The following is a 22,958-nucleotide window of genomic DNA, read 5'->3' on the forward strand; positions in this document are numbered from 1 at the left end:
GGGGGGTAAATGTGGAAGTGAAATTATTGGATTGTATAGGATTTCTATTTTTAATTTTTTGAGGAAACTATGTTGTTTTCCATAGTGGATGTACCAATGTATATTCCCACCAATAATGCATGAGGGTTTGCTTTTCTCTACCTCCTTGCCAACACTTATTTTATGTCTTTTTGATACTAGCCATTCTGATTGGTGTGAGGTGATATCTCATTGTGGGTTTCGATTTGATTTCCCTGATAATTGGTGATGTCGAGCATGTTTTCATGTGTCTGTATGTCTTTTTTGGAAAAAAATATCTCTTCAGGTTGTCTGCCGATTTTTTTATCAGATCATTGTGGGTTTTTGGTGTTGAGTTGTATGAGTTCTTTACATATTTTGAATATTAACCCCTTGTCAGATATATCATTTGCAAATATGATAGGTTACCTTTTTTTTTTGTTGATGGTTTCCTTTGTTTTGTAAAATCTTTTTAGTTTGATGCAGTCCCAGTAGTTTATTTTTGCTTTTGTTTCCCTTGCCTGTGGAGACAGATCCAGAAAAATGTGGCTAAGGCTGATGTCAAGAGTTTACTGCTTGTGTTTTCTTTTAAAAGTTTTATGGTTTTAGGTATTACATTTGGGTCTTTAAACCATTTTGAGTTTATTGTTGTGTTAAAAAGTGGTCCGGTTTCGTTCTTTTGCTTGTAGCTGTACAGTTTTCACAGCACCATTTATTAAGGAGACTGTCTTTTTCCCATTGTATATTCTTGCTTAGTTTTTGTGGATTAATCGACATACAAGCATGGGTTTATTGCTGGACATTATTCTATTCGTCGATTTATGTGTCTTTTTTTTTTTTGGTGCCAATACCATGCTGTATTTTTAAAAAATGTTTATTTTTGAGAGAGAAAGCATGAGCGGGATAAAGGCAGAGAGAGAGGGGGGCAGAGGATCTGAAAACGGGCTCTGTGCTGACAACAGAGAGCCTGACGTGGGGCTTAAACTCATGAACTATGAGATCATGACCTGAGCTGAACTCAGAGGCTTACCCGACAGAGACACCCAGGTGCCCCAATACCATACTATTTTGATTACTATAGTTTTGCAGTATAGTTTGAGATCTGGGATTATGACACCTCCAGCTTTGTTCTTTCTTAAGATTGCTTTGGTTTTTCAGGATCTTTTGTGTTTCCATACAATTTTAGGATTATTCATTTTAGTTTTGTGAAAAGTACTGTTGGTATTTTGATAGGGTATTTTGTGTTGGATCTTTAGATTACTAGAGTAATATGAACATTTTAACAATATTTGTTTTTCCAATCCACAAGCATGGTATATTTTCTCACTTGTTGTGTTTTCTTCAGTGTCTTACAGTTTTTAGTGTACAGGTTAAATTCACTTCCTTGGCTAAATTTATTCCTAGGTATTTTATTCTTTTTTAATTTTTTTAATGTTTATTCATTTTTGAGAGACAGAGAGAGACAGAGCATGAGCAGGAAAGGGGCAGAGAAAGGGAGACACAGAATCCAAAGCAGGCTCCAGGCTCTGAGCTGTCAGCACAGAGCCCAACATGGGGCTTGAACTCACAAACTGCGAGATCATGACCTGAGCTGAAGTCGGATGCTCAACCGACTGAGCCACCCAGGCACCCCCACTAGGTATTTTATTCTTTTTGATGCATTTGTAAATGGGATTTTTCTTTCTTTCTGCCAGTTAGTTGTTTGTGTGTAGAAACACAACACATTTCTGTATGTTGATTTTGTATCCTGCAACTTTACTGAATTCGTTTATTAATTCGAATAGTTTTTTGGTGGAGTCTTTAGGGTTTTTATATATAGTATCATGTCATCTACAAATAGTGACAGTTTAACTTTTTTCTTACCAATCTGGGTGCCTTTTATTTCCTTTTTTGCTGTGGCTAGGACTTCTAGTAATAGGTTGAATAAAAGTAATGAGAGTGGACATCTTGTCTTGTTCCTAATCTTAGATGAAAGCTCACAGGTTTTCACCAATGAGTATGATATTGGCTTTGGGTTTGTCATACATGGTTTTTATTATGTTGAGGTATGTTCTCTCCAAGCCCAATTTGTTAGAGTTTTTATCATGAATGGATGTTGTGCTTTGTCGGCTGTTTTTCTGCATCTCTTGAGAGGATCATGATTTTTATCCTTCATTCTTGTTTTTTATAATGATCTTCTATCCTATGACTTTGATAGGGTCACTTATTAGTTCTAATAGCTTTTTTGGTAGACATTTACTAGTTACAGTAACTCTTTTGTAGACTCCTTAGGAATTTTTTTTAGGAATTTTTTACATAGGGAAGCATGCCGTTTCGAAAGAAACCATATTGTCTTGATTACTGTAGCTTTATAATACTCCTTTATGTCATATGCTTTTCACTCCTTTACAGTAGACTTTATTTTTTTAGAGCAGTTTTACGTTCAAAGAAAAATTGAGTAGAAAGTAAAGTTCTCATATATCCCCTAATCCCCCATCAACAGCTTTCTATACTAGCAACAGTCCTTACCAGAATGTTACATTTGTTACAATTGATGAACTTCTATTAACACATTATCATCACCCAAAGTCCATAGTTTACACTGGAGTTTATTCTTGGTGTTGTACATTCTGTGGGTTTTGACAAATGTATAATGACACGTATCCACCATATAGTATCATATGTAATAGTTTCACTGCCCTAAAAATCCTTTGGGCTCTGTCATCCCTACTGCCTCCCTAACCCCTGGCAACTACTGATCTATTTACTGTCTTCCAGTTCTTTCCCAGAACATTATACAGTTAGAATCATGAAGTATGTAGCCTTTCAGATTGGCTTCCTTCCCTTAGCAATAGGCATTTAACATTCTTTTGTATCTCTTCATTTCTTTTAGCACTAAATGATATTCCTTTGTCTGAATGTATCACAGATTATTTATCCATTTACCCAAGGAAGTATATCTTAGTTTCCAAGTTTTGGGAATTATGAATAAAGTTACTGTGAGTATTCATGTATAGGCTTTGTGTGGACATAAATCTTCACTAATTTGATACATACCAAGGAACTGGTATGTATTGCTGGATCATATGGTAAGAGTAAGTTTTTTGTTTTTTTTTTTAAACAGAGTATGTGTGTGTGTGTGTTTAAAGTTTATTTATTTTGAGAGAGAGAAAAAAATGAGTGGGGGAGGGGCAGAGAGAGGAAGAGACAAAATCCTATGCAGGTTCCATGTCATCAGTGCAGAGCCTGACATGGGGCTTAAACTCAAAAACTGTGAGATCATGACCTTAGCTGAGATCAAGAGTCAGACGCTCAACTGACTGAGCCACCCAGGTGCTCTAAGTATGTTTAATTTGGTAAGAAAATGCCAGACTATTTCCCAAAGTGGCTGTACCATTTTCTGTTCCCACCAGCAGTGATTGAAAGTTTGTATTGCTCCACATTCTTGCCAGTACTTGATGTCAGTATTCTGGATTTTGGCCGTTCTAATAGGTGGGTGGTGATACCTCATTTTAACTTGCATTTACCTAATAACATATGATATGGAGCATGTTTTCATATGCTTGCTTGCTATCTATGTATCTTCTCAGGTGAGGTATCTATTCAGGTTTTTGCCCATTTTTTTAATCAGGTCATTTTTTTATTGTTGAGCTTTAAGAGTTCTTTATATATTTTGAATAACAGTTGTTTATCATATGTCTTTTACAATTATTTTCTCCCAATCTTTAGCATGTCTTCTCATTCTCTTGACATATCTTTACTTTCAATTTGTATGTGTCTTTATGTCAAAACTGGGTTTCTTCTAGACAACATATAGTTGGGTCTTGAAGTCATATATTCATTATGTTTTTTTTCAAAATTGTTTTGTCTATTTTAGGGCCTTTGTATTTCTACATAAATTTGAATCAGTTTTCCAGCTATTATAATTGGCATTGTCTTTAAAATGTCATTTTTCAATTATTTGTTTCCACTGAGTAGAAATACAACTGATCTTTTTTTTAACTTAATCTCCCAAGAACTTGCTGAACTCACATAGTCAATTTTTTGTTTGTTTGGTTTCTTGGTATTTTCTGTGTTAATCATCATGTCATTTACAAATAAGAATAGTTTGATTTCCTTTTTAAAAATGCTTATTCCTTTTATTTATCTTTTGTATTGCATCATTCTCTGTCTAGGTCTTCCAGTAAAATATTGAATAGAAGTGATGACAGTGACATTCTTGGTTTGTTTCTGATCTCAGGGATAAAGTGTTGAATCTTTGGCCGTTAAGTTTGGTGTTAGTTGCAAGGTGTTCATAGCTGCCCTTTATCAGATTAAAGAGATTTCATTCTCTTTTAATAATCTTGAGAGATTTATTTTTGTGGATTGATGTTTAATTTTGTCAAATATTTTTTTGTACCTGTTGAGATCATATGGTTTTTCATTAATTCATTTTTCATTGATTGATTTAAGGCTATTAAACCAACTTTGCATTCCTGGGACAGACCCTAATCGATCTTGATTTTTTTAATACATTGCTGAATTTCATTTGCAAATATTTCATCAAGCATTTTTGTGTCCATGCTCATAAGGGATATTTGTTTTACAACAAATTGTTTTACAATTTTCTTTTCCTTTTTTGGTGGGGGGTGCGGGAGGGAGAGTGTGCACATGTGTGCAAGTGGGGCAGAGGGAGGAGGGTGAGAGAGAATCTGATTCAGGACTTGATCTTACAACTGTGAGATCATGACCTGAGCCAAAAATCAAGAGTCAGATACTTAAGTGACTGAGCCCCCCAGGCGCCCTACAATTTTCCTTTAATGTCATTGGCGGGTTTTATTTTTTGTTATTTAGTTAAAAAAATGTTTATTTACTTAGAGAGAGGGAGGGAGGGAAGGAGGATGGGAGGGGCAGAGAGAGGGGGAGAGAGAGAATTCTAAGCAGGTTCCACACTGTCAGTGCAGAGCTGGACTCAGGGCTGGATCTCCTGACCTAAGCCAAACTCAGGAGATGTTTAACTGAGCCAACCAGGCACCCCTCACTGGCAGGTTGTAGATAGTTTTATGCTAGCCTCATAACCCAAGTTGGAAAGTGTTCCTTCTTTGTTTATTTTCTGAAGGAGTTAGTATAAGACTGGTGCTATTTCTTCCATAAATGTTAGAAAAAATGTATTGGATGGAGTTAATGTGTGTAGATTTTTTAGAACAATTAGATTTATTCAGATTTTCTGTTTGATCGTTTGTCAGTGTTAGTAAGTTGTGTTTTTCAGGAAATTTTTCTATTTCATCAGAGTTGTTCAGTTTATTGGTGTAAACTTGCTCCTAATATTCCCTTATTGTAGTTTTGCTCTCTATAGGCTCTTTAGTGCTGTCACCTGTTCTATTCCTGATATTGGCATTTTGTGTTCTTTACCTCTCCCCACCCCACAGCAGTCTTGTTTGAAATTTATCAGTGTCTAATGTCTTTTTAAAGAACCAGATTTTGACTTTGTTTTTTCTATGTTTGTCTCTTACTTATTTTATTGATTTTTGCTTTTATCTTTATTGTTGTCTTCTTTCTATGTGTTTAGGGCTTTTTTCCCCCTCTTTTTGTAGTTCATTTCTGTGAAAACCTATATCATTACTATTAACCCTTTCTTTTTTCTAATAAAAGTATTTAAGCTATAAAGATTTTCCAAACCTTTGAATTAGCTGTTTTCCAGACATTTTGATAGTTTGTGCTTTTATTATCAATCAGTTCAAAAACTGTTTGCTTTCCATGTGACTTCATCTTTTACCCAAATGTTAGGCTGTATTTAAATAATTTTTCAGGTATTCAGGTGTTCTGTAGATATTTTAATATTGATTTCTAATTAATTCCATTATTAGCTAACATACTTTTGACATTTCAATCTTTTGAAATTTATTTTGGTTTGTTTTACTGTCCTACATATGGTCCATCGTTATGATTTCATGTGTACTTGAAACATATGTGTTCTGTTGTTGTTAGTTGTAGTATTCTATAAATGAAATTTAGTAAATGTAGTTGATAGTATCACATAGAAATTCTACATTCTTAATGATTTCTTGCTTTGTCGTTAGGTGTGTTGGGAGAACTGGGTAGCCATTTGGGGGAAAAAAGCATATGTGAATTATAATTAGACTGGACCTTCATATAAAAGTCAGGCTTAGCTCATAACCTAGGATGGCACATGGTCTTGAAAAGGGTTTAGCTTGTTCAGTGATAAAGGTGAACTCTTTAGAAGTAGCTTGATAGAAACATACAGGTGGGTATTGGGAGAATTTTAAAATGTTGCAGTTTATGTCTTCAGCCTCCCAGTCTTTTATGTGAGAAAATATGTGTTCTAATTCCTGCTAGACAGAAGAACATATGAAAGGATAAATTGGAAGACTTTTGTTTCCAGGGTAGCACTACTCCCTACCCCTCCAAATCCAAACCACAAGGATAAGAAAAGAGGTGTTTTTGTCTGTATGCCATGTAAAGACCACAGATTGTAGAAATATACCAGACTAGAAGAGGAAACAATAGCAAGTATATGCGGCATTAGAACAGTAAAGTTTTGATTAACTTTAGAGTAGGGATAATTTAAGATTGCATGTTATGGATTATATTCTGGGTAAGTTATCAAACACCAGGATAGATTCCAATTGAATAAATAGTTAATGTAAAAAAGCAAAAAAAAAAAGTACTATAAGAAAACATGGGAGAATTTCTTTATAGCCTTGGAGTCAGAACTTTCTAACCATAACTCACCCATAAGCCATAAAATTATAGGTTTGACCTATAAAAATGCATGTCAATAAGCAAAAACAAAAATTCCCCAAGTCAGCAAAAACAAAAGCAAAGCAAAAAGAAAAGGCAACATTAACAGGGAAGAAAAATATTTGCAGCTTATAACAGACAAAGGGCTAGTCTTCTAATATTTAAAAAAATTTTTTTAACGTTTATTCATTTTTGAGAGACAGAGACACAACATGAGTGGGAAAGAGGCAGAGAGAGGGAGACACAGAATCTGAAGCAGGCTCCAGGCTGTGAGATGTCAGCACAGAGCCCAATGCAGGGCTCAAACTCACACACTGTGAGATCATGACCTGAGCCGAAGTCAGTCGCTCAACCAACTGAGCCACCCAGGCATCCTAGTCTTCTAATATTTAAAGAGCTTGTGAAGTGAAAAGTAAAAGAAAAATATAATAGAAATAGAATAAGAAAATGGGAATTTTCTTTTTTTTTTATTCATTTTTTTCATTTTTTAAAATTATATCCAAGTTAGCATATAGTGCAATAATGATTTCAGGAGTACATTCCTTGATGCCACTTACCCATTTAGCCCATAACCCCTCCAGCAACCCTCTGTTTGTTCTCTATATTTAAGAGTCTCTTATGTTTTGTCCCCCTCCTGTTTTTATATTATTTTTCCTTCCCTTCCCTTACGTTCATCTATTTTGTCTCTTAAAGTCCTCATGTGAACGAAGTCATATGGTATTTGTCTTTCTCTGACTAATTGCACATAGTTGCAAATGGCAAGATTTTTCTTTTTGATTGCTGAGTAATACTCCACTATATGTATATGTGTGTGTGTGTATGTGTGTGTGTGTGTGTGTGTGTGTGTGTGTATATATATATATATATATATATGCGCCACATCTTCTTTATCCATTCATTCGTCAGTGGACATTTGGGCTCTTTCCTTACTTTGGCTATTGTCAATAGCACTGTTATAAACATTGGGATGCATGTGCCTCTTTGAAACAGCACGCCTGTATCCCTTGGATAAATACCTAGTAGTGCAATTGCTGGGTTGTAGGGTAGTTCTATTTTTAGTTTTTTGAGGGACTTCCATATTGTTTTCTAGAGTGGCTAGATCAGTTTGCATTCCTGCCAGCAGTGCAAAAGAGATCTTCATTTTCCACATCCTCACCAACATCTGTTGTTACCTGAGTTGTTAATGTTAGCCATTCTGACAGGTGTGAGGTGGTATCTCATTGTAGTTTTAATTTGTATTTCCCTGATGATGAATGATGTTGAGTATTTTTCATGTGTTGGTTGGCCATCTGGATGTCTTCTTTGGAGAAGTGTCTATTCATGTCTTTTGCCCATTTCTTCACTGGATCTTTTTTTTTTTTTGAGTGTTGAGTTTGAGAAGTTCTTTATAGATTTTGGATGCTAACCCTTTATCTGATATGTTGTTTGCCAGTATCCTTTCCCATTCCGTCAGTTGCCTTTTAGTTTTGCTGCTTGTTTCCTTCACTGTGCAGAAGCTTTTTATTTTGATGAGGTCCCAGTAGTTCATTTTTGCTTTTGTTTCCCTTGCCTCTGGAGACGTGTTGAGTAAGAAGTTGCTGTGGCCGAGGTCAAAGAGGTTTTTGCCTGCTTTCTCCTTGAGGATTTTGATGGCTTCCTGTCTTACATTTAGGTCTTTCATCCATTTGAGTTTATTTTTGTGTATGTTTATTTTTTTGTTTTATTTTATGTGTAAGAAAGTGGTCCAGGTTCATTTTTCTGCATGTCGCTGTCCAGTTTTCCCAGCACCACTTGCTGAAGAGACTGTCTTTATTCCATTGGATATTCTTTCCTGCTTTGTCAAAGATTAGTTGGCCATACGTTTGTGGGTACATTTCTGGGTTCTCTGTTCTGTCCCATTGATCTGAGTGTCTGTTTTTGTGCCAGTACCATACTATCTTGATGATTACAGCTTTGTGATAAGCTTGATGTATGGAATTATGATGCCTCCAGCTTTGATTTTCTTTTTCAGGATTGCTTTGGCTATTCAAGGTCTTTTGTGTTTCCATACAAATTTCAGGATTGTTCTAGCTCTGTGAAGAATGTGAAGAATGCTGGTGTTATTTTGATAGGGATTGCATTGAATATGTAGATTGCTTTGGGTAGTTTTGACATTTTAATGACGTTTGTTCTTCCTATCCAGGAGCATGGAATCTTTTTCCATTTTTTTGTGTCCTCTTCAGTTTCTTTCATAAGCTTTCTATAGTTTTCAATTTATAGGTTTTTCACCTTTTTGGTTAGGTTTATTCCTTGGTATTTTATGGTTTTTGGTGCAATTGTAAATGGGATCAATTCCTTGATTTCCCTTTCTGCTGCTTCATTATTGGTGTATAGAAATGCAATCAATTTCTGTACATTGATTTTATATCCTGCAAGTTTGCTGAATTCATGCATCAGTTCTAACAGTTTTTTGGTGGAATCTTTTGGGTTTTCCACATAGAGTTTCATGTTGTCTGCAAAGAGTGAAAGTTTGACTTCCTCCTTGTCATTTTTGATGACTTTTATTCCTTTGTGTTGTCTGATTGCTGAGGCTAGGACTTCCAATACTATGTTGAATAAGTGGCGAGAGTTGACATTCCTGTTATGTTCCTGACCTTAAGGGGAAGGCTCTCCGTTTTTCCCCATTGAAGATGATATTAGCAGTGGGTTTTTCATATATGACTTTCATGATCTTGAGGTATGATAATTTTATCCCTACTTTCTTGAGGGTTCTTATTAGGAAAGGATGCTGTATTTTGTCAAGTGCTTTGTCTGCCTCTATTGAGAGGATCATGTGGTACATGTCCTTTATTTTATTGATGTGATGTATCATATTGATTGTTTTGTGGGTATTGAATCAGCCCTGCATCCCAGCTGTAAATCCCACTTGATCATGGTGAATAATTCTTTTAATACATTGTAGGATCTGGTTGGCTAGTATCTTGTTGGGAATTTTTGCATCCATGTTCATCAGGGAAATTGGTCTGTAGTTCTCCTTTTCAGTGGGGGTCTGGTTTTGGGACTAAGTTAATTCTGGCCTCGTAGAATGAGTTTGGAAGTTTTCCTTCCATTATTATCCTTCCATTATTATATTCCTTCCATTATTTTTTGGAAGAGCTTCAAAAGAATAGGAGTTAAGTCTTGTTTAAATGTTTGGTAGAATTCCCATGGAAAGCCATCCAGCCCTGGACTCTTGCTTTTTGGGAGATTTTGATTACTAATTCAGTTTCTTTACTGGTTATTGGTCTGTTCAAATTCTCTATTTCTTCCTGTTTCAGTTTTGGTAATATATATGTTTCTAGGAATTTGTCCATTTCCTCCAGATTGCTAAATTTATTGGCATATAATTACTCTTAATATTCTCTTATTGTGTTTCTGCAGTGTTGATTGTGATCTCTCCTCTTTCATTTTTTATTTTATTTATTCGGGTCATTTCTCCTTTTTTTTTTGATCAAACCGGCTAGGGTTTATCAATTTTGTTAGTTCTTTCAAAGAACCAGCTCCTGGTTTCATTAATCTGTTCTACTGCTTTTTTGGTTTCACTAGCATCAATTTCTGCTCTAATCTTTAGTATTTCCTGTCTTCTGTTGGTTTTGGGGTTTATTTGCTGTTCTTTTTCCAGCTCTTTAAGGTGTAAGGTTAGGTTGTGTGTGTGAGATCATTCTTCCTTCTTTAGGAGGGCCTGGATTGCTATACACTTCCCTCTTATGACTGCCTTTGCTGTGTCCCAGAGGTTTTGGGCTGTGGTGTTATCATATTCATTGGCTTCCATGTACTTTTAATTTCCTCTTTAACGTCTTAGCCCATTCATTCTTTAGTAGGATGTTCTTTAGTCTCCAAGTATTTGTTATCTTTCCAGATTTTTTCTTGTGGTTGATTTTGAGTTTCATAGCATTGTGGTCTGAAAATATGCACAGTATGATCTTGATCTTTTTGTACTTTTGAGGGCTGATTTGTGTCCTAGTATATGATCTGTTCTGGAGAATGTTCCATGTGCACTGGAGAAGACTGTGTATTCTGCTGCTTTAGGATGAAATGTTCTGTATATATCTGTTAAATCCATCCAGTCCATTCATTCAAAGCCATTGTTTCCTTGTTGATTTTCTGTTTAGATGATCTGTCCATTACTGTGAGTAGGGTGTTGAATTTCCCTACTATTATAGTATTATTAATGAGTTTCTATATGTTTGTGATTAATTGATTTATATATTTGGGAACTTTCATGTTTGGAGCATAAATGTTTACAGTTGTTAGATCCTCTTGATAGACCCCTTAATTATGATATAATGCCCTTTTTCATCTCTTGTTACAATATTTATTTAAAAATCTAGTTTGTCTGATATAAGTGTTGCTACTCCAGCTTTCTTTTGGCAACCATTAGCATGATAGATGGTTCTCCATCCCCTTACATTCAATCTGCAGGTTTGTTTAGGTTTAAAATGGGTCTCTTATAAACAGCATATAGATGGATCTTGTTTTCTTATACATTCTGTTATCCTGTGTCTTTTGATTGGAGCATTTAGTCCATTGACATTTAGAGTGAGTACTGAAAGATATGAATTTATTGCCATTATGTTGCCTGTATAAAATGGGAATTTCCAATAGAAAAATGGGAAAAGAATAAGATACTTCATAAAAAAAGGAAATGCAGGTGGCTCTTAAATTATGTGAAAGATGCTGTGCCTTGTTCATAATTAAAAAAATGCCAACTAAAAGTTCACTGAGATGTTTGTCACTTACCATATTGGCAAAAATCCAAGTGATAATATACTCTCTTGGAAAGGCATGGGAAAACAGGTACTCTTATATTTCATTGGTGGGAGGATGGATTGGTACAATCCCTGTGAAGGCAATTTGATTATATTTCAAATGTATATATATACCTTTTGGCCAGACGTTCCTCTTCTGGGAATTTATCATACTTGCATACATGTAAAATTACACATATGAACACAATTTTCAGTCATAGCTTTTTTTTTTTTTTTTGTAAAAGGCGAATAATAGAAACAGTTTCAATAAATGTCTGTTGGGAGAGTTTATGGTATATCCAAGGCAATGGGGTACTTCATAGCTATTACAAAGAATGTTAAGTACTTTATGTACTGAAATGAAAAGATCTCCAAGATGTATTTTTTCTGAGTTTTTATTTAAATTCCATCTAGTTAACATACAGTGTAATACTAGTTTCAGGTGTAGAATTTAGTGACTAATCACTTACCTACATCACTTGGTGCTCATTACAAGTGCCCTCCTTAATACCCATCACCTATTTAACCCATGTCCCCCCTCCCACCTTGCCTCCAGTAACCATCAGTTTGTTCCCTATAGTTAATAGTTTGTTTCTTGGTTTGCCTCTCTTTTTTTCCCCTCATATGTTTATTTGTTTTGTTTTTTAAATTCTACATGAGTGAAATCATATGATATTTGTCTTTCTCTAACTCATTTCACTTAGCATAATACTCTCTAGGTAAGCGTAATACTCTCCATCCATGTCATTGAAAATGGCAAGTTTTCATTCTTTTTGTGGCTTTGTAATATCCCATTGTGTGTGTGTGTGTGTCTGTGTGTGTCGCACCCCAGACACACACCACATTTTTTTTTATCCATTCATCAGTCAGTGGACCTTTGGGCTCTTTCCATTATTTGGCTGTTGTTAATAATGCTGCTATAAACATTGGGGTGCATGTATCCCTTCAAATCAGTATTTTGTATCATTTGGGTAAATACCTAGTAGTGCAACTAATGGATCATAGGGTAGTTCCATTTTTAACTTTTTGAGGAACCTCCATACTGTTTTCCAGAGTGGCCGCACCAGTTTGCCTTCCCACCAGCAGTGCAAAAGAGATCCTCTTCTCTGCATCCTCACCAACATCTGTTGTTGCCTGAGTTGTTAATGTGAGCCATTCTGACAGGTGTGAGGTGGTATCTCATTGTGGTTTTGATTTGTATTTCCCTGATGATGAGTGATGTGGAGCATCTTTTCATGTGTCTGTTAGCCATCTGTACATTTTCTTTGGAAAAAATGTTTTTTCATGTCTTCTGCCCATTTTTTAACTGGATTATTTGTTTTTTGGCATGTTGAGTTTGATAAGTTCTTTATATGTTTTGGTTACTAATCCTTTATCAGTTATGTCATTTGCAAATATCTTCTCCCATTCTGTAGGTTGCCATTTAGTTTTGTTGATTGGTTTCTTTACTGTGCAGAAGGTTTTTTTTTTTTAAATGAGGTCTCAATAGTTTATTTTTGCTTTTGTTTCCCTTGCCTATGGAGACATATCTAGAAAGAAGTTGCTATGGCTGATGTGAAAGAGGTTAGTTACCACCTAGAATTTTGATGGTTTCTGGTCTCACATTTAGGTCTTTCATCCATTTTGAATTTATTTTTGTGTGTGGTGTATCAAAGTGGTCCAGTTTCATTCTTTTGCATGTTGCTGTCCAGTTTTCCCAGCACCATTTGTTGAAGACTATCTAAGATATACATGTGTGTATGTGTATATGTATATATGTATATATATATTTTAATTTTTTGATGTTTATTTATTTTTGAGAGAGAGAGTAAGAGAGAGAGAGAGAGAGAGAGAGAGAGACAGAGAGAGACAGAGTGTGAGCAGGGGAGGGGCAGAAAGAGAGGGAGACACAGAATCTGAAGCAGGCTCCAGGCTTTAAGCCATTATCACAGAGCCCGACGCGAGGCTCAAACCCATGACCTATGCGTTCATGACCTGAGCCAAAGTTGGATGCTCAACCTACTGAGCCACCCAGGTGCCTCTAAGATATATTTTTAAGTGAAAAGACAAGGTGCAGGCAGTAAGTATGATATGATACAATCTGTGTAAAAGAAGGTGGTGAAAGGCTTATATGCTTGTTTTTGCTTGCATATACATTAACAAACTCTAGAAAGGTATGCCTGAAACCAGTAACAGTGAATTCTTGTGGTCATAGGGGAGGGTAAAAACTGGGTAGTTGGGCCATAGGAGTGGGAAGAAGTTTTTTCAGTGAATAACTTTTTGTATTTTTTGATTTTTGAATTATGTATTTTGCCTGCTCAAAGAATTAAACAAAAGAAGAAAAGAAAAAGTTGAATTAGATTGGCTCTTAGTGAAAAATGCCTGCCAGCTAGATAAACAAAAACTCTTCCTTCTTTTTGTCTTTCTTTTTCTTTGCGTTTTAGTTAGTGTAAGAAGTGGTAGAATACTGAGACAAATAGAAATAAGCAAAAATTAAAACAGTAAAAATGGGCAAATTATCCCAGGGTTTGTCCAGACTAAATAGAGAAAAAATTGAGACATACTGAATTATGGATTCATTTCCTTATAGGATAGCTAAATTGAGTTTGTGTTGGTAGATGAAAGACAAGGAATATCAACATGAATTATTTATTAGATATAAGTGCCTGTTGTTAGTAAGTATGCTGTTACTGCTCAGGGGTCTGTGGAAAAAAATGTTTCACTTTTCAGAATATAAATTAGATGACCCTTTCGCATTTCCATTTTATGTATGATTTGTGATAAAATCTTTTTCTTTGTCAAAGGAGACTTTCCCTTTGATAGATACATGAAAGACATTTGAATTATTTAAAATATGGAATTTATTTTTGCTCCTTTTGAATACATTGTAAAAAAAAGTTCAAATTGTATAAAACAGAATACAGTGGGTGATGAGTCTCTTCCTTCCCACGGATCCCTACACCCTTCTTTATAGAGTTTCTCAAATGGTCATTAAATAGTTGAACCCTCTTTCTTATTTATTTTCTATCTGAAACTCTTTAGGGACATGTCCTTTAGTAATGTTCAAATTTCCTAGGTTGCAATATTTATGAAACTTTAGGGTCTGGATCTTTTACCTCAAACTCTAAATATTTGGGGATTTTCCTAGATATTTTATTGTTGATGATCTCTCATTTAATCATACTTTGTATGATTCAGCCTTCTCAAATTTATTGAGACTTCTTCTAAGGCTCAGCATATAGTCTAACTTGGTGAATAGTCCATGTGCATTTGAAACGAATTTATAATTTGCTATTGTTGGGTGCAGTGTTCTATGCATGTAAATTAGGGCGTTTAGGCTGATAGTGTTATTAAAATCTTCAGTATGCTTATTGATTTTTTCTTTTGGCCTTTTTCTTTCAGTTACTGAGAGATGCATGTTAAAATCCTCAACTAAGATTATGAATTTGTCTTTTTCTCCCTTTATTTTTGATAATTTTTGCTTCAGGTATTTAAAGCTCCAATATTAGGTACACACAGATGTCTTCATGAAGAATTTATTCTTACATCGTTTTGACATGACCCTCTTTTTCCCTGGTAATAATCCTTGATCTGAGGTCTCTTTTGTCTGAGATATTAATATAACCCTACCAACTACTTTTTTCTAATTTTCTTTCAAACTATCTGTATATTTATGTTTAAAGAGTGTCTATTGTGGGGTGGCTGTGTGGCTCAGTCAGTTAAGCGTCTGACTTCGGCTCAGGTCATGATCTCATGGCTTGTGAGTTTGAGCCCCGTGTCGGGCTCTGTGCTGACAGCTCAGAGCCTGGAGCCTGCTTCAGATTCTGTGTCACCCTCTCTCTGCCCCTCCCCCGCTTGTGCTATGTCTCTCTCTCTCTCTCTCTCTCTAAAATAAACACTAAAAAAATTTATTAAAAAAGAGTGTCTACATAGATCAATGGAATAGAATAGAAACCCCAGGACTAGACCCACAAAAGTATGGCCAACTAATCTTTGACAAAGCAGGAAAGAATATCCAATGGAAAAAAGACAGTCTCTTTAACAAATGGTGCTGGGAGAACTGGACAGCAACATGCAGAAGAATGAAACTAGACCACTTTCTTACACCATTCACAAAAATTAACTCAAAATGGATAAAGGACTTGAATGTGAGACAGGAAACCATTAAAACACTAGAGGAGAAAGCAGGAAAAGACCTCTCTGACCTCAGCCACAGCAATTTCTTACTTGACACATCCCCAAAGGCAAGGGAATTAAAAGCAAAAACGAACTATTGGGACCTCATGAAGATAAAAAGCTTCTGCACTGCAGAGGAAACAACCAACAAAACTAAAAGGCAACCTACAGAATGGGAAAATGTATTTGCAAATAACATATCAGACAAAGGGCTATCCAAAATCTATAAAGAACTCACCAAACTTCACACCCGAAAAATAATCCAGTGAAATAATTGGCAGAAGACACAAATAGGCACTTCTCTAAAGAAGACATCCAGATGGCCAAAGGCACATGAAAAGATGCTCAACATCGCTCCTCATCAGGGAAATACAAATCAAAACCACACTCAGATATCACCTCATGCCAGTCAGAGTGGCCAAAATGAACAAATCAGGAGACTAAAGATGCTGGAGAGGATGTGGAGAAACGGGAACCCTCTTGCACTGTTGGGAGTGCAAACTGGTGCAGCCACTCTGGAAAACAGTGTGGAGGTTCCTCAAAAAATTAAAAATAGACCTACCCTATGACCCAGCAGTAGCACTGCTAGGAATTTATCCAAGAGATACAGGAGTACTGATGCATAGGGGCACTTGTGCCCCAATGTTTATAGCAGCACTCTCAACAATAGCCAAATTATGGAAAGAGCCTAAATGTCCATCAACTGATGAATGGATAAAGAAATTGTGATTTATATACACAATGGAGTACTACGTGGCAATGAGAAAGAATGAAATATGGCCCTTTGTAGCAACGTGGATGGAACTGGAGAATGTGATGCTAAGTGAAATAAGCCATACAGAGAAAGACAGATACCATATGTTTTCACTCTTATGCGGATCCTGAGAAACTTAACAGAAACCCATGGGGGAGGGGAAGGAAAAAAAAAGAGGTTAGAGTGGGAGAGAGAGCCAAAGCATAAGAGACTCTTAAAAACTGAGAACAAACTGAGGGCTGATGGGGGGTGGGGGGGAGGGTAGGTGATGGGCCTTGAAGAGGGCATCTTTTGGGATGAGCACTGGGTGTTGTATGGAAACTAATTTGACAATAAATTTCATATAAAAAAAAAGTGTCTATTCCAAATCACCTAAGGTGAATCTTTATTTTTTATCCAGTTTGACAATATCTTTTACTTATTAATTAAAATTTTTAAAGTTTATTAAATTTGAGAGAGGGAGGGAGAGAGTGAGTAGTGAGGGGGAGAGAGAGAGAGAAAGACACAATCTCAAGCAGGCTCTGTGCCATCAACGGGGCTCAAACCCACGAACTGTGAGATTATGACCTGAGCTGAGATCAAGAGTAGGACACTTAACCTACTGAGCCACCCAAGTGCCTTGACATTCTCTTATAATTTTTTTTTAATGTTTATTTAGTTTTGAGACAGAGAGAGACAGCATGAATTGGGGGAGGGTCAGAGAGAGAGGGAGACACAGAATCAGAAGAAGGCTCCAGGTTCTGAGCTGTCAGCACGGAGCCCGACGCGGGGCTCGAACTCATGGACCGCGATATCACGACCTGAGCTGAAGTCGGATGCTTAACAGACTGAGCCACCCAGGCGCTCCAACATTCTCTTTTAATTGGAGCGTTTAATCCATTTACATTTTATGTGATTACTGATATAGTGATTACTTACTTAGGCTGTAAGGTCATTGAAGAGGGAGATCACGCCTTCGTCATTTTTGTAAACCTGGCATCTAGCCCACACTGAATATAATAGACCGTGGTATTTAAAACTGTAATGGTAAAAATATACTGCTGTTGGCCACATAATGAATCTTTGTATATCCATTTATGCATACATCTTGTTTACAATAGCAATATCTTATATTTGTGTGTTACTTCCAGCTTTTCAAAGTTCTTTCCTATCTACTGTCTCTTTATCTTTATGGGAAAAATGTCATGAGCTTTCAGTTATTCATTCATTGAATAAATATTTTCTGAGAACCTACTATGCACCAGCTGTTCTAGTTGATTAGGATATAGCAATAAATAAAGTCCCTGCTCATGTAGATTTCATTTTTGTGAGGAGGTAAAAATAAAAATAATATGTCAAATGGCGATAAAAAAACACCACCACAGGATAAAGAGAGTATGATGGGGAGTACTACTACTTTAGATGGTGTGACCTGGAAAGACTTCTATGAGGAAGTAGCATTTGAGTAGAGACCTGAATGAAGTTAAGGAGTAAATTAGTAAATTTTCTGTTTTTTAAACATTTTTGGTTTTTAAGGAACTTTTTTTTTTTTTTTTGGTCAGCCTTATTTCTGTTGTAAGAGTTTGTGGGAGAGCAGCTTAAGACCACTCAGTGATTGTTCCTCCCATTCAGTGGCCAGACCAGTGGGAGCTGCACACCAGCCTTCAGTGGCAGGCTGAGAACTCCAGTCTTCCATAGGGAATTGCTAAATAGGTACTGAGGGCACCTGAGTTTTTTGAGACCATTTTGCGACTTCAGGTTGAGTGGCAGTGAACTCAGGAGCTGGAGCAGTCCATTCACCCTAAAATTTCTCTTTGGTCACATCCTTTTCAGCAGTAGCCTGCTTCTTTTTTCCAGTTTCCTCAAGATCTCTGTAGAAGTAGAGATCGGGCATGACCTCCCATGGGTGTTCACAGGAGATGGTGCCACACGTGTGTAGAGCTTCCTGGAGCAGCGTCTGCCACATCTTGCCCAGAAGAGTTCCAGGCAGAGGCGGGTAGCAAAGATAAAGCCTTTACATTGGAAAAAATAGCAAGAAGAGAATACCAAAAGTGTGAGAAAAATATGATGGAAAGGTAGCGGGAGTAATGCATGTGAGGCAGATTATGAAGGGCTATGTAGAAAGTGGTAAGACTTTGTTTTTTTTCTAAGTTTGATGGAAATCATTGGAACATTTTGAGCAGAGTGACATCAGAACTATGTTTAACAGGTTCAACCTAGATGCTATCTATGGAGTAGAATGCATTGGGAGCAATAGAATCAGAAGGCCCAGTTATGAAACTATTGAAGTAATATAGACTGGAGATGTTGGCTGTTTAAACTAGGATTGAAGCGGTGGAAGTGATGATGTGTTTAGATTTGGATATATTTGAAGTTAGAACCAAGAACCAAGAGAACCTGGTGAGGAATTTTTTTAGGTTGTGAGAAAAAGAAAGGAGTTAGAAATTATTTCCATGTTTTTGGTCTGAGCAGCATGGTAAATGTTGGTACCATTTACTGAAATGGGAAAAATTGACAGAAGAGGCAGGTTGAAAGAAGGTATATATCACTGCCCTTATTTTATATATGAGGAAACTGAGGAATAGATAAAGAGTTTTGATAAGCTTTGGGCTAGAATCCTGGTTGCCTTGTTGCTAGCTCCAAATTTCTTCTAAATAAGTGTCTCGATATGTTTTGTTATTAGTTTTACTTGCATGGTGAAAAATCATGTTCATTTTAAAATTCTTTAAAAAGAGGAGCTTGAGCAAGAATGTTTTAAAAGTCTTTGAGACATTACATATTTTTTAGGGTGGTAGTGGTCAAAGAGGCTAGCACTTTGCAGATATTGAGTAATTGTTTGCTAGGTTCAGTCTTATCTTCAACCTTGACATTATCATAAAACCATGCATCTGTCTTGTATTTAAGATAAATCGCATGAATTGAAAATTGCAATTTGTCTTTCAGAAAGTAGTGGTTAAGACTAGGAATCTTAAGATCTACGTTTGGAGTCTATGTCTGCCTCTTACGCTCTGCATAACTTTCAGTGAATCACTCTAACATTCTCAGCCATAGTTTTCTCATCTGTGAAATGGAATAATACCTACTCATTTCCTATAATTACTGTGAAGATGAATTGAGATCATGTATGCTTAACATGTGTGCTAGCATACACCTACAAATCAAACATGCAGTTAAAGTTTATGGAGTCTGAATCTCAATATAGCCACTATGAAATATTCAGAATTGAAAGAAATTTTGTAGTAGACAAAGTTTGTATGAAAATTCTATACTTAAACATGTTACCTTTTCCAAAATTATTATGTATATTAACATACACTTATAAATAATATATTACTGGAGATAAATGTTTGTTTTTACAGGTATTGGTTTGCCTTGAAAAAAGGTTATCATGTGGCTTTCAAATACAGCAGCAAAACTGATAACTTCATGGAAGAACAAATTGATCAGCATAAAGAAGTTATAGATAGAATGACTGACTTGAGCATGCTCAGGCTATTTGAGACCTACCTGGAAGGCTGCCCACAACTTGTTTTGCAGCTCTACACCCTTCTGGAGCATGGTCAAGCAAATTTCACTCAGTGTAAGTCTTTCCTCACACCGTATGTTAAATGAATACACTGAGATCTTGTGTCAACTACACAGCTCTTTGGCAGGTTTTAGAATTTTTCTTATATTTTTTCTTTTTAGAATTATTCATTTTTTTTGAAAAGAAGTACATTGTGGAAGTATCAAAAAGTATATGAAGACATATTCTCGCTCTCCCTTATTCCCATTCCTTCTTTTCATCTGCCCAGAAAGGAAACTATTATTGTCAATTTTTTGATGATTCTTTCAGAAAAAATTTTAAAAAGCCTATATCCTTTTTTCCTATTGTTTCTTTTACAGAAATGGTAAACATAAAATCTGTCTTTGCTTTTTGAACTTAACAGTATGTGTTGGAAATCTATCCATATCTGTACAGAAAGAGCTCCCTCATTCATTTTTATTATCTGTATAAGATTACAAATTATGGGGGCGCCTGGGTGGCGCAGTCGGTTAAGCGTCCGACTTCAGCCAGGTCACGATCTCACGGTCCGTGAGTTCGAGCCCCACGTCAGGCTCTGGGCTGATGGCTCAGAGCCTGGAGCCTGTTTCCGATTCTGTGTCTCCCTCTCTCTCTGTCCCTCCCCCGTTCATGCTCTGTCTCTCTCTGTCCCAAAAATAAATAAACGTTGAAAAAAAAAAATTAAAAAAAAAAAAAAAAGATTACAAATTATGGATGTACAACGAGTTATTTAACAAGTCCCATATTTATGTTAATTTAGGTTGTTTCTAATATTTTACTATTGTAAAATTACAATGAGTAATCTTATGTAGCCATCATTTTGCATGTGTGAAGTTTATTCATAGGGTAAATTCTGGGAATTTCCAGAATTTGGTATTTCCATTAAAAAAAAACCTTTTTAGGTATTTAATTTAGATATTAAAAAAACCTACTTGCTAAATAATAGACCCAGTTTTCAATAATGACTATTGTTCTGTGCAGACATGGATTCATCTCAGAGGAACAGATTATCATCTTCCCTGGAGTTCTCTCTATGGTAGAGTCACCCATGAGATCCGTTCATTCTCCCAGGCTTCCTGTTTCTGGTTTCCCATAAACCTCTAGACTGCAGCCCCTTTTAATGTTTTTACCTTTACTTTGATAGTAAGACATTGAAGAGAACCTACTTATGAGACATTTTATTCCTTGTGATACAAAGACTTTGTGGGTTTGGGCTTAAAAGTTCTGTATCATATAGTTCCTGAAGCTGGAAGATCAATATTTAGAACTTACAGCCTATATTATGGTGGATCTTCTGATGATTTTGAGTAGTACACAGCATCCAGACCAACAATGGGTTCCAGTGACAGCTAGCTATATGTTACGGTTCTATCCTCATCCTTTAGTTTCTTCATGAAATAAGAAGTTGAGGTGTTAGTAAAAAATAGCAAAAAATGAGAAACCTAATTGGCTAACAGTGGAATTAGTAAATAACTTATTGTAGACTGTTAGTATAAAAAATGATATAGCCACTAGAAATAGTACTTACAGATAACTTTTGATGACAAGAAAGTAATTCTAAAATAAAATTTAGGCAAAAAGCAGTATGAAATTTTCTATCAGCATACTTTTAAGGATACAAAGAAATCATTATATAAAAATGTCTGGAAGAAAATATGCAAAAATGTTAACTGTGGCTGCTTCTGGGTAGTAGGGTTATGAGTGATTTTATTTAATCTTCTTTATACTTTTCTGAATTTAAAAATTTTCTGCAGAAATCACATATTGTTTTGACAATCAGGAAGAATAATTCAAAATGTAAAAAATAATCAGGTTATATATAGAAGTACTTCAGAAGACTGAACATATTCTTTATCTTTGCACTTTCCTGAAATTATACTAAAAAGGAGAGTAAAGGAGTAAAAACAATCTAAACCCACAAGGACAAAGAGAATGCAGAGTAGAATAGCAGATTAGAAATATCAACAAATGTTTAGAAGATGGAAAGCAGATGGAAAACTCAGATTATTTAAATAAACCCTACCACTGAAAGGCAAAATTACTTGAATTAATCCTCTCTCTGAAAATATGTAAAACAATTGGATAAATGTTTTCAAAAGCCTTCCTAAAGCCATAAAACAATCTGATACAACAAGCCAAAATATGTGAAAGTGGGAACACAGCAGGGTTAAGTAAGACTTTGAAGGCATACCTGGAGGTTTTAACCAAACCTATAAATAATAGATTCAGTTTCAATAGCTTCCAGTGTGGGGAAGACTGAAGACAAAACTCAGAGTCCTCACAAGGGAAGGACATCTGGTAGAAAATTCTAATCTGTAAAACTGGTACTCCAAAAGGTACCCTCCTCAAGATAAAAGTGTGAAGTTACTTACCTCCCTCTCTACTTTGAAGAGACAGCAAGGAATATTGCCTGGTGCCGAGTAGAGAAGGTAAACATAACACTGTAACAATTGTGCAATCAAAATTCTCACCTTTGGTTAGTCCAAAAAACAAAACAAGGCAAAAAAACCCCCAAAAACAAACCAATAAAAGCCTATAACCTATGAATATAGGTTAAAATGGTCCCAGACTGATAGTGACCCTGTCTAGCACAAACAAGTATAAATCCTCCCTGGAGGAATTCACTTTCTCTTAGGCCTCAAATAATTTTCACAGTTTTCCAAGGAGAATGAATGTTTTACAATAATTTATAGCACTAGAAGGAATAAGGCATCATGAGTAAGAATCAGCAGAAATAGAAAAAAATGTATGTAGTAAGGCTTTAGATATTGGAAATTAATGGTTGCCAAGTATGACATACTTCCTATTATGTTGAAAGAGGTAAATGATGAACTTGAAAATATGGAATAGGAAGCTATAAAAAATGAATTGTGTAGGGGTGCCTGGGTAGCTCAGTTGGTTAAGTGTCTGACTTCAGCTCAGGTCATGATCTCCCAGTCTGTGGGTTTGAGCCCCATGTCAGGCTCTGTGATGACAGCTCAGATCCTGGAGACTGCTTCAGTCTCCCTGTCCCTCTCTCTCTGTCCCTCCCCTGTTCATGTTCTGTCTCTGTCTCTCTCAAAAA

General features: G+C 35.9%; 1 protein-coding gene across 1 annotated transcript in view; it reads left to right on the plus strand.

The window, feature by feature from the left end:
- XKR9 (XK related 9) overlaps window positions 1–22,958 on the plus strand; it is a 38,075-nt gene that overhangs the window by 9,365 nt on the left and 5,752 nt on the right. Inside the window, exon 3 of the mRNA XM_019453248.2 lies at window positions 19,710–19,930. Coding sequence (XP_019308793.1) covers window positions 19,710–19,930 — 221 coding nt within the window. The remainder of the gene's footprint in view (window positions 1–19,709; window positions 19,931–22,958) is intronic.

The sequence above is a fragment of the Panthera pardus genome, unplaced genomic scaffold, assembly GCF_024362965.1.
Source record: "Panthera pardus isolate Hobbes unplaced genomic scaffold, ASM2436296v1 HiC_scaffold_7, whole genome shotgun sequence".
In the NCBI taxonomy this organism is placed as follows: domain Eukaryota; kingdom Metazoa; phylum Chordata; class Mammalia; order Carnivora; family Felidae; genus Panthera; species Panthera pardus.